Here is a 13,195-nt window from a genome sequence, read left to right as displayed (position 1 = left end):
AGTTCCGATTTTATTCCTGACCGGTTTCGTTCTAAACTTATAAGGGAGCAGATCCTCATTGATACACGTAAAAGTGAAAACAACGGCATTCTGACAACCGAATATATTTTTCTTTTACATTTACATTTTTCTAACCATAAGTTCAAAACAAGTTCCCCAAAGTTATCGATATATTTCGATTTTCGTCTTCAGAGACACCATTAGGATTAATTTCTATAACAACATCAATAAAATGTAAAACGAAAATACACAATTCTCATTATAAATATATATAAGACACAACACGAATAATTTCCATGTTCGTAATTGTGCTTGGGTTTTAGTTGTACTTATCCTTGTAAGTACAATACCACGGTGCAGTAGTACATACTGTCTTCGCTCGCTAATTCAGCGATCTGAGATCGAGTCACACCCAGGGCTGAAAGAATCAGAAGATTGTAGATGTGAAAAGGAAATAAAATCAAGGATAGCGATAGCTAAAAGCACGTTTCAGAAAATGAAAGGGGTATTAACAAACAAGAACATGTCTACATATATAAGGAGAAGAACAGTTAAAACATTTATATGGTCAACACTATTATATGGTTCAGAAGCGTGGACAATCAGCAAAAAATTGCAGGAAAACTTAGAAGCAGCAGAAATGTGGATATGGAGACGAGTATTAAGAGTACCATGGACAGCGAAGAAAACAAATGAAGTATTGAGAGAAATGGAGACAGAGAGGGAATTGATGACAACAATAAGGAAAAAGACAGTTGCGATTCTTAGGACATATAATGAGGAAGGAAGGGTTGGAAGAGGTGGTGATGACGGGAATGGTGGAGGGAAGGAGAGCAAGAGGAAAGCAGAGGGAGTAGTATAAGGACGGGCTGATGAGGGCGACGGGAAAACAACTCAAACCAGCACAGATGTTACAAGGACCGTGAACGGTGGCGCTCCATGGTTGCCGAAATCCAAGAGGATATGGCACGACGCTAAGGTAAGGTATCTGCACTGCGAGTCATTACTCCAACTCTGGTGGCCAATGAGTGGGGCGTGTTTGTATCAGATCACAGCACCCAATGAGTGGGCCATATATTAGCTCTCATCCGAAAGGGTAATAGTAGTCGATCACGAGTCCTACACGTGATTCAAGACAGTGGCGAATCACTTCCTGTATATGTCAAACTATAGAAAGGTTAAGTGTCTCGCTCAGCTGAATAAAATCAAGAGGCAGCCATAAAACATGAATCGGATAAGCTCAAGCGAGCCAACGTGTTTGAGGGGGCGTGCAACTTCGACGGCCCTCTATCTCTTTCAGATGAACCTCGTTGCTCAACGGTTATCTCTCACCGTCGTTCGTATGACATCTCTTTTCCACAGGTAATTTTAGGAGCTTATTGGCGAAAATTACTCACCATTCATTCTGTTGTGACATTCCCCTGCTATTACTTGGGTCACTTTGTTGTTGTTATTGGCGCAAATTGATATGCTTCCGGTATTACAGGAGACTAACGTGATGGGTTTCATAGTAATCGATACATTCGTGTGCACGCTTACCAATGTGGGGCCCACCCAACGCATCGAGAAGGATAGGTAGTTTGAGCCGCAAAAGGTTGGCAAGCCTGTTCATTCCCAAACACAAACAAACCCACACGATTAACAATGGCTTCACGCGATAAGGGTTCCCCGTTAAATTACAACCAAAAATTATATTTAGTGTTGTTGATAAAAGATAACCCTGCCACTGTTGATAAAGCAGGTGATCATAATAGTATCGCAAGAAAGAAAACTGCTTGGGATCGAGTAACTCACCAGTACAACTTGAAATTTCCACAGGCAGAACCGAAGACGACAAATCAACTCAAAAGGGCTTGGGAGTATATAAGAAATAGGTGAGTAAACAACCTATATTTTAAGTGTTACGATGCACCAATAAGTTAAAGTATGAAGTCTGTAGGCTGCCATAGTGGTACACTATTTTGTGCTAGTGACATTGACGTAGAAGGAATAATGAAGGTACAAAGTAATACTCTGTCTCTATGTCATGCTTATGGCTGTGCCCTGATCATCTGATGCATTGTCTTGTACTTGAAAAACAAGAAAACAAAATTGGATAATAGTATCATAGAGTGTATGCCGTGTGGTAGTGGTTACATATTATATGCATGCAGTTTTAAAGGTTTCCTTTTTTAACTTATTTTTCTTATTCTTTTCCCAAGCATTGAATATCCAAAGCAAAGGGAATGTAGATACCTAATTGTTCACATTTGTTGAAAATGATGAAGTAACATTATTATTATTAACATTTTTTAATATTGGTTAGGGTAAGTGATAGTTACACATGTATATTGAAAAACAACAGTGATACCTGGAATTGTACTGACTTAAATATTAGGTACATATTTGAATTGGTCCTGTTAGATGAATAAAATGGATGTGAGGATCATGTTCCTGCCACCTGTCTTCAAATTCCATTGACACCTTCACCTTTATCTTGGGTCTTTGGGCAGTCATTTGGTTTCCAGACTAGTCCAAGATCTGTTATCAACTCACATCTGTGACTACTTTTCCTCCACCACTTGTTAGTTAGTTAAGGGTTTATTCAACAAAATATGAATACAATTATACATACATATATACAAATTTTTTACCAAATTGCTTGTTGAAAAGGGAGAGCATGAAGCTAAGCTTATGGGGAATTGCTCTCCCTTTAATGAAAAAATTATCTTTATTTTATTTATTTATTTTTGTTACATGTTAGTATGATACATACATACACATATATATATATATATATACACACACATGTGGTAGATAACCAAGAATTAGTGACACTTCCTTGTACTTTTGATAGTTAGTGACATAGAAACAAACCCACACAGATATAACACTAGCAATTGTTCATTATTATGTTGCTGAGAAATTTACAGGAGGGTCAAGGGATCATAACTTGCAATTGCTTGTTTCAGTCAGTGTTGATAATAATTATTGATGCCTTGGGTTTTACTGACTGGAAACCCATAGACTAACAGCAGTTGACAATCCTAAGGCTTTCCCATAGACCTCAATTGGAAGAAACAGACTGTTGTCTGTGTTGTAAGAAATAAGAAATAACAAAATTACACAAAACTAATAGCAGCCTACAAAATTGATATACAGTCATTGCTCTATACAGTATAATACATATACTCATAGTATGCATTAACATGATAGATATATACTATAGACACCAATGACAGGTATCTGCTTGTGGTGGTTCTGCAAGATAGAGGGCACATCTCTGCTGCATAACTTCAAAACTTGTGAACTTTTTCACAACTCCAAGGGGTCTTTAGACTAAGCCCAAGGTCTTGCACAATCAACAGGTTGAGAAAAAATAAATTATGGTCATCCCTCACATTTGATGTGAACATATTTATAGATTTTAGGTTGTGCTATGGGTAAAGTTTTATTTGTGTAGTTTTCAATTTTAGGCTCTTATTAAAGTATTGACCACTAATCATTTCTCTTTCTCCCTGATTCTAGAATTAGAAAAGAGTATGCAGAATATATTAGAAAAGCAAGTACAGAAGGGAATTGTTCTCCAAATGCATCAGAATCTCTAAATGAATTGACTTTAGTTACAATGTCCATTATGGATGGTGACCAGCTGCCAGCACAAGACATTTCTGATGGTGTAGATACCTACAGTGCTCGTCAAGATACACCTGATCCCCTAAGTACAGAGAGTTCTCCATTAAATAACAACCAAAAATTATATTTAATGCAATTAATTAGAGATAATCCTGCTATTGTGGATAAAGCTGGTGACCATGACAGTATAGCCAAGAAAAAATCTGCCTGGGATCATGTGGCATTTCAATATAACCTAAAATTTTCATTAATGGAACCTAAGACTGCACGGCAGCTGAAACGTGCTTGGGAATATATAAGAAACAGGTAGGTTTTAGTAACTGGTAAATTAGTAAGTATTCAATATTACATTAGATATACATGATATATTGTACTTGTATTGATTTTCCTAAGTTATACAGTGCATAAAAAGACTATAAAGTAACTTTAGCTAGATTATGACTAACTTTAGTCCAAGCTGGAGGGCTGGCACTACCACTAGGCAAACTGGGGTGCTAATATCTGGTTGTGGAGGTTGGGTGAGGTGTGGGGTACCACATATATTCTTGACATCCTTGGCAATATTTAATATTTCTTAATCTAACTTAAAACAAAATATTAGTAGTGAATAGAACAGTAGTAAGACTAATGATAACAATACTTATTTTGAGAAAAAACTGATAGGAGTGTTTTGTTAAAATCTAATGTAATCATGGTAATTACCTTATCAAAGTTTATTGGATAGAGAGAAATTGTGGTGCATATTATATATCTTTCCCAGGATACTGAATACCGTGGTGCTAGTACTGCCAAGCTGGACTACTAAATAAAGGTCTAAGTTAGGTTAGTTAACTTTTTGTATATCTAATAATACTGCTGGCCTTTGATATTATACTTGAACCAAGTTTTCTATTTTACATAGGACGAAAAAAGAATTTGCTGAATATATAAAGAAACTTCGTGAATCTGATGTTGGATCCTGCCCTATTCCACCAAAACCATTAAGTGAAGTTTCCATGGTTGCCAAGTCGTTAATGTATGCTGACTTGCAGTCAGCTGTTGATATCATTGATAATGCAGATGCCTGCAGTATTCATCATGATGAAACTGACCCCTCAACTGTTGAAGAATCTCCATTAGATTATTACCAAAAACTATGCTTGGTGCTACTTATTAAAGAAAACTCTGCAGTTCTGGATAAAACGGGTGACAACTACAGTGCAGCTGAGAAAAAAACTGCATGGGAACGAATAACTCACCAGTACAACATAAATTTCCCTTTATCAGAGCCCAGAACTGTGTGCCAGTTGAAGCAAGACTGGGAATACATTAAAAACAGGTGAGCTTGATCAGTTTTATGTTTTTATGAGTGATAACTTGCTGGGAACCAAACATTGTCCAATATTTGTGTTTAGGATTGTACCTTTCAAGTCTATCTATATTTATGTTTTACTTGATGTATGATTATGTAGTTCAGGGTAAAGGTTAGGATATCATCAATTATCATCAATGGGGAGAATTTGCTGTGAGGTACATTGGTTCACTCACACACTGATACCATTTTCCAATTTCCTTAAGTAAACCCGAATGCAGCCACCCATCCCATACCCAACAACTCAGCAGAATTGGTTGATTTGCTCCAGCCATGAATTGTATTGGTGTCACCTTTATTGCCTCTGCCAACAACTGCTTTTCTTGGTGATAATTCTGTGAGTAGGATTAACATGAAGGAAGCATGCCACATTCCCAGATTCATTAATTATTCTGGTAACAGGCTTTAACTGAGTCTTATTGAACTGTTGCACTGTGTTAAGTACACTGAACAGTGTAATACTTCTGTAATTGTTGCAGTCCTGTTGGTCCCTCTTTTTCCTTCCAGATAAGAATAACTAGTTTCCATTTCTAGTCAGAGGGAATGGTACCAGACTGCTAACCAGCAGACATCATTCTGTGCAACCCATGGATCATTGCCTCACCTTGGTGCTCATGTTGCAAATACTAACTACCTTTCCATCATTCCACTTACAGCTTCCATAACCTCACTCAAGAGGATGAAGTTTTCATTTATTAGTGGATCAACAACCATCACCCGAACACCAGCCAGGGAAAGTTGCTTAAAGTACTCAGCCTAGTGAGATGTACATTTATCTGTCCATCAGCAGTTCGAAGTGTTCACCTGGGTCACATTTTTAAAGTGGAGTTTCTTTGGATGCTCAGGAAGCAGTTCTGAGGTTATTCACATTGAAATTAACCTCAGCATCTTCAATTATTCTACTAACATACCTCAACTTATTCCTCCTCAAGCACACTCTAGTTTGTTGTTTCAGAATCTTATATAGGTTCAGGTCCCCCACCAAGCAGGCAGTATGGCTCAACTCTATACTCCTTAGTGCTTCTTGCAATGCCACACCATTCATGGACCTTTTATACATACATACATATACCTAAGGCTTTTTTCCCCTTATAAGGGAAGTAGCCAAAAAACAAAGGCATACAAACCACTCCCACCCATTCCATCCCTATTCCACTCCACTCCCCTCCACCCTCTTCCCTCCCCCCTGGATGATGGGTCATCCCTGCATCTCACCCACTACCCTGGGTCAGAAGCAGTGTCACAAGATGCAGCACATCCACAGCAAGGCTGCTTCATTAAATCGGCGACTCCCCCTCTCTGTCCCCTCATGCAGAAAAGGAGAAGACTGGGAGAAATCCCCTTGGGCTGCATCAAATTATTTCTTACACCTTTGCAGCTTTCAGTTTCATGTTTGGAGGTATCCCACAATTGTAGGGTGCACAAAGGTACCAAGTACTTGTATTAATTGGAGCACACATTATCCCTGAACTTCTCTAGATGAAATCCTGGTGGATGACATCTTGGAATTCTCTTGGAGTTGACACATACCCCAAGTGTTGTAACCATAAATCTGTGATTGGTTTCAAAGAGCTCGGCATTGGTAGACCCTATATCTGTAAGATCTCAAAGTTCTTGCAAGGTTACGAAAGATCTCCTTTGCTACATCTTCTCCAGCATTGCTACGCTAAGTCCATCAATAAGGATTTCATCTCTGGGATCAGAAACCAGCAATCCACAATCTTTTGGATTTTGCATAATTCGGAAGAGAACTGATTGTGATCCCAGGTCCAGAGCTAACACATTCTTATCACATGTAAGACAGTTGTTTTAGGATTATTTTGTAATTAAGTAATTATATCTGGTTTTTAAACATGTTTCTCTGTACTTTAATAAACCTACTTATCTTGTTTTTTATAGGGTAAAAGAAGAAGATGCAGAATTTTTTAGAAGACTTCATGAAAATGATGGTGGTTCATCTCCTCCACCAGAACCCTTAGATAAATTAACAACAGTTGCAAAAACCCTAATGTATGCTGAAGCACATCCAACGCATAATACCTATGATGGTATAGATGTTGGTAATGCTCCTCATGATATGAATGGTTCGACAAGTAGAGAAGAAAATGATAATGGTAAGTGGAAAGGATTTGTTAGAATTGATTGATCAAACCAGTAAGTTCGCTAATCAAGTTTATCATTTCATGCGTGGTCTCCCACTGACCAGGACCAGTGATGGGTACCTGGTTGTGTTGGTTCTGTAAGATTGAAGTCAGAGAGAATTGTCTACTTGCTACTTGTCCTCAGCTTCCATCAATGCCTGTACCTCTACATGGAGGTTCTTCCCTGAATAGACTGGGCCAAAGATTCTCTTTATCAACATGACAAAGAGTCTTCCCTGTCCCCTGCCCACTACTTGGGTCACAAGCAATGCAGCAAGATACATCAGGGCCCAATAATCAGGATTGGTTTACACCTACTGTTTCATTACATGGTAATCCTCTCCCCTCATCCACTCCAGACTTTACAGAGAAGACAAGAAGAAATCCCTTTGAGGTGCATCAACTTCCCATCCATTCAGAATGGCTTTCTACTCACACCTATTTCATGCTGTCTCCCTTCCCTTCTTGACTGACATTTCCCTTGTATCCAAGGACTCGTCCATCTATCCATCATATTCTCAGCCTTCTCAAGTTTATTCCATCTGCCTCTGCCCTCCACACTATTTTTGGTAGTCTTCACTAATTCTAAATGTCTAAAACATTCCAGTATTCTTTGAACGACAACATACCAGCTTTTTCCACCCCTACTCTCTGCTTTGCCTAATTTTCCATTCAGTTTATCCTTGTAACCCCCACTACACTTCTCAACACTTCATCTCAAACATATTTAGGGTTCTCCTTTCAAGGGAGGTAGCCTAGTCAAAAGGTATATATCCTCTCCCACCCATTCCTTTCCCATCCACCACCCTTTCCTCCCTCTCATCTTAACTCCTCATGGATGATGGGTCATTCCTATATCCCGCCCACTGCCCTGGGTCAGAAGCAATGCAGCAAGACACAGTGCATCCACAGCAAAGCTGCTTCACTTAATTAGCAACCCCAACTCTCCATCCTCTTATGCAGAAAAAGAGAAGACATAGAGAAATCCTTTCAGTCTGCATCAAAATATCAGTCACACCTCATGGCACTGTGGTTAGAGTTCTCGCCTACCACTATGGCAGTCTGGGTTCGACTCCCACCCAGGGCTGAAATAATTTCAGTATCGCTTCGTTGTGGGGTATTACTCTGACTCTTGTGGGCAAGAGTTGGGGGTGTGTGTGCATGTAAGGTCACAGTATTACCCATATATTGGTCATATGAGCTCTGAGCTTTCATCTGGGAGGTTAATAACTGTCGATCATGAGTCCAGCATGTGATCCAAGACCATAGTGAATCACATAATCACTCCCTACCCCCCCACAGGAAGGCACTGTGGTAGGTTATGCAGATATATTGGATTGGGAGAGAGCTGTTAAGGATGGTCAAGAGTTTTTACAAGAGTAGTAGAGCCTTTGTTAGAATTGGAAATGGAGAAAGCTAGTGGCTTGAGGTAAAGGTGGGACTGCATCAGGCACATGTCATGTTGCCATGGCTGCACATTGATGGGGTGGTGCAGGAAGTAAATACGAGGGCAGTGGGTGGGGGACTGACGAGGGTTAAAAAATATTGGAGAAAAGTGGGAGGTGAGCCAGTTGTTGTTTGCTGACAACTGTGCTTGTGGCAGGGTCAGAGGGGGGATTAAGACAGGGACAGAATATGGGAAGGTGTACAATAGGGAAAGTTGAAAGTGTATGTGATGAGATGTACAAAGGGAGGGGATGGTAGAGAGTGAAGTCTTAAAGGAGAGAGGCTGGAGGAAGTGGATGGTTCCAGGTATTTAGCATTGTATGTGGCAGGAAAGGGAGGAGTGGAAGTGGAGGTAAATTATAGAATGAGAGAAGCAAGTAAATGCCTTTGGGAACTGAAAAATGTCAATAGAAATAGGTATCTGGGAATGGATGCAAAGAGGAGACAATATGAGGGGTGATTGTGCCAATGGCACTGTATGGGGTGAAGACTTGGAATTTAAGAGAGGGAGATAGGAAATGTTTAAATGTATTTGAGATGAAATGTCTAAGAATTATGGTAGGGGTTACAATGTTGGATAGAGTGAGAAAAGAGGAGAGTAGGGTAGGAAAGGAGATTGGCAGATGGGGATGATGAAAGAGTATTGGGGTGGTTTGGATATATGGAAAGAATAGGAGAAGAAAGATTAGTAAAAGAAGTGTGAAAAGCAGAGGTGGATGGAGTGAACTTGAAGGGATGACCGAGGATGAGATGGATGGAGGGAGTGAAAGGGGTGTTGAGCAAGAGGCGCATGTCTGTTGACCTGGGAAGGGAGAAGGCAGGAGAGAGAGGTGAGTGAAGAATGGCTTTGTATAGATGATGCTGTGATGCAAGGAAGGGAGGTGGCAGGGGATGGGAGGGGAGTAAGGAGTGGCTATGTGTGACTGATAATTTGATGGAGCCTAAAGGGATATCTCCCCATCATCTTGTTTTCTGCATGAGGGGATCAGGGGAGCAGTGTACTCAACATTTGTAGATTAGACCAATACTACCTCTTTCTCCCTATCTTCTCATTATAGATTACTGTTCAGGGATTGCCAGATGTCTCCACTGGGGAATGGAGAGATTTTCACTGTAAAATTAGCCATAATGCAGAAATAACGAGGGTCATTGTACTGGTTACCCATGGTCCACCTCTATGCATTTGATGAGCTATTGTCACAACCAAAATTATTTTTCAAACTTTGTTTACTTAACATATTTAGAAAATAAATCTTTCTTAACAGGCATTTTCCTGTGCATCCAATTGCCTTCAATTAATCTATCCACCTCATTCTTGGTCTTTGCCCTCATTTATTCTTTCCATGTACCCAAACCACCTCATCACTCTTTGATGTACCCTATTTGACAGCTCTTTCCACCCACAAGGGTCAAGCACCAATATAGCATCCAATGTAATATTTGTCTTTAATTTCTTGTAAGCAGTGAAATTGAGATGATGCACACAATAACAATATATACACAGGTTCTGTTATCTTCATACTCTAACACTGATGTGTTTGTGAGATTTCTTTTGTTGCAATTGTTCCTTTTATAATTTCAGAACCAGTTGACAGTAAACTGTTTGTTCTACCCCCGGAAGAGTTGATGCAGCCACAGCAACAGTCCAGTAGTAGCAGTGTGTCACGTGAAGGAACACCATCACCCGTACCAAGTTGTAATTCTGTGAATGATGATATTGGTGCATATTCTGGACCCCAACAAAAGAGAACTACAATAAAACGGAAAGCAGATGATGATAAAAGAGATATATATAAGAGAATACGCACAGATCAACAACAGTTTAAGGAGAAACTACAAGTTATGATAGAGGAAAGTTTAGGTGCGGTTGTAATAAAAGCAGAAAATGTTGCAGATATTACTACAGATAACATAAGCAGAGTGGCTGACACTAGTATCGATAGTATGAACAAAGCAGGAACCTTAGTTGACAGTGCTACACACAATATTAATAGATTAACAGACTGTGCTATCGATAATATGGAAAGAATAACAAAAGTATTTGAGAAAATAGGAGATGTATTTGCAAAAGTAGGAGATGCTGTTGTCCATTATTTACAAAGTAAATCCAACCAATAAGGATATATTGATAGGGGGTATTGAATGACCATGGGGTTTTATTCACTATATTTGTAATTTTGTTATTTATAGGGTATGACATATGTAATATGCAGAACAGAACTGTAAATAGTATTTTTGTTTTTAAATTTTATTAAATATGTGTACATGCTGTTACTGGCTTAAAGTTATTTTAAGCCTTCCTGTAATCAAATGTCCTCTTTTTCTGAGGACTTGACTGCCATATTTTTTAATTATGCATCACCTGGAACTTCATAAAGATTTTATGGCATAATTAAATTGTATTTATTGTCTTTGCTGTCTCCTGTGTGATCAATGATGGGTGGGAATGTAGACATTGTACAACTGGAAACAAACAATTAATTAACCAAGTAGTCATTTCTGAATTGTTTTCCATCAGGATCATGAGTTTCATCATCTTAGATTGCATTCAGTCATCATATATATCTATACTACTATAGATATATAGAGGCAGGTTAGAGAAAATGAATTTGACACCTGGATTACAAACTGATGCAGTTTACATTTTTTCAAATCCTGCCATGCTGATTTGAAGTTACTTTTTCCTGTGATTTTATGTACTCTAATAAATTGAATAATAAATTGTCTGTTGAGAAAGGAAGGGAGAAGGCAGATGATGAGGGTGAGTGGAGAATGGCTGTATATAGATGATACTGTGATACTTGGGAGGGTGGGAGATGGGGGATTAGGGAGTAGTTATTTGTGAATGATATTTTGATGCAGCCTGAAGGTATTTCTCCCCATGTTCAATGTTTCTACATGAGGGGATGGAGAAGGGGGGATTGCCAATTAAATGAAGCAGCCTTGCTGTGGATGTGCTGTGTCTTGCTGCATTGCTTCTGACCCAATGCAATGGGCAAGATGTAGGGATGACCTGTCATCCATGAGGAGCCAAGATGAAAGGGAGGGAGGGTGAATGGGAATGGAATTATGCCTTTGACTTTGGCTACCTTCCTGGTAAGGGGGAAAAGCCCTTGGTATATGTGTGTATATATGTAATAAATTGAAGATGTATGTTTGTTCTGCATTTTGATAATTATTTGATGATTGGTATTGCACCAAGTTTAGAGGATGCCAAGAAATGATCACAGTAACTTCAAAGCATGTAATAGTATTTTAGTATTTTATCAATTTTTGAATTGTTGGAGTATTGCTTTTGACCCAAGGCAATGGGCAAAATGCAGGGATGACCTGTCATCCAGGAGGAGCCAACAAGAGGGAGGGAGGGAGGGGTGGTGAATGGGAGTGGAATTATGCCCTTTGATTTTGACTACCTTGTAAGGGAGGTAGCTAAAATATGTATGCATATGTTTTTTATATATATTTTATTATTAATTTTGGAGTGGGTGGGGGATAGGGGGGTGAGGGAGTATGTGTGAATGATATTTTGATGCAGCCTAAAAGGATTTCTCCCTGTATTCTCTCTTTTTTTTTTTTTGCATGAGGAGATGGAGAGAGTGGGTCGCCGATTAAATGAAATGTCCTTGCTGTGGATGTGCTGTCTTGCTACATTGCTTCTGATGCAGGGCAGTGGGTGAGATAGAGGGATGACCCATCATCCAGGAGGAACCAAGAAAAGAGGGAGGGAAGGGTGGTGAATGGGAGTGGAGTATGTGGGGGATAAAATGGGTGGGAGTGGATTTATGGCTTTTTGACTTTGGCTACCTCCCTTGTAAGGGGAAAAAAGCCCTTAGTATATATATATTTGTAATGGGGGAAAAGAATGCTGCCACTGTGCCCCCATGCATGTTGTAGAAGGCAACTGAATGAGACAGAGTAAGGGGACTGGGGATTCCCTATCTTTTTCTCCTGTGAAGAGTCGAGAGGACCCAGGAAAAATACTCTAACCAGAACCCTAATAACTGGACCATTAAATGTGCATGGATTTGGCAGAGAATAGGTCAAAAGGGAGATCAGTAATATGTTTGTGAAAAGAAAGGTAAATGTATTACTGAGTGAAACAAAACTAAAAGGGAAAGGTGAGTTTGAACTTGTAAGTTTTGGTAGGTAAAATGTTGGGAGTGGTGAGAGGGCAAGGGAGGAGTGGCACTGTTGGCAAGTGACAAGGTGGGTGTGTGGTGGAATGAAAATGTCGCTAAGAACGTTATGGAGGAAAACAGCTGGGTGTGTTTCTCATTGCATTCCTAGGTGTGTTTTGCTTTAGTTTGGCTGTGGTTAGCACTCCCAAACTATTAAAGCTTAAGAGATAGGTTCATGCTGAAATAAGTCTGGTAGGTCACATACTATATCAAAGAAAAATTTTGTAGACCACATCCAAAAGGTAGGCCACATACTATACACCTATATTGCTTTAATAGTTTGGGAGCGCCAAACCATGGCCAAACTAAAGTAGAACGCACTGAGGAATGCACTGAAGAGCACGCCCAGCTCATGAGGAAAATGAGAATGGGTGGGACTAATTACAGGTACCTGGTAGTAATGAGCCTGCAAGGTGAACAACAGAGAATCATATCTGTGCTGCCCATTTTCAAATCTGATGAAC

The 13,195-nt window shown here is 39.5% G+C and overlaps 1 protein-coding gene across 1 annotated transcript; it reads left to right on the top strand.

The window, feature by feature from the left end:
* Positions 1–1,499: 1,499 nt before the first annotated feature.
* On the top strand, positions 1,500–11,359 carry LOC143032314 (uncharacterized). Its single transcript, XM_076196846.1, has 5 exons — positions 1,500–1,874; positions 3,508–3,921; positions 4,517–4,933; positions 6,866–7,080; positions 10,136–11,359. The coding sequence occupies exons 1-5, from the start codon at positions 1,645–1,647 to the stop codon at positions 10,669–10,671; spliced, it is 1,812 nt and encodes a 603-aa protein (XP_076052961.1). The 5' UTR covers positions 1,500–1,644; the 3' UTR covers positions 10,672–11,359.
* The last annotated feature ends 1,836 nt before the right edge of the window (positions 11,360–13,195 follow it).

This window comes from Oratosquilla oratoria, chromosome 13, assembly GCF_046742065.1.
Source record: "Oratosquilla oratoria isolate Oo_2021 chromosome 13, ASM4674206v1, whole genome shotgun sequence".
In the NCBI taxonomy this organism is placed as follows: Eukaryota; Metazoa; Arthropoda; class Malacostraca; order Stomatopoda; family Squillidae; genus Oratosquilla; species Oratosquilla oratoria.
The sequence above is the reverse complement of the archived record's forward strand: the minus strand, read 5'-3'. Positions and strand labels throughout refer to the sequence as shown.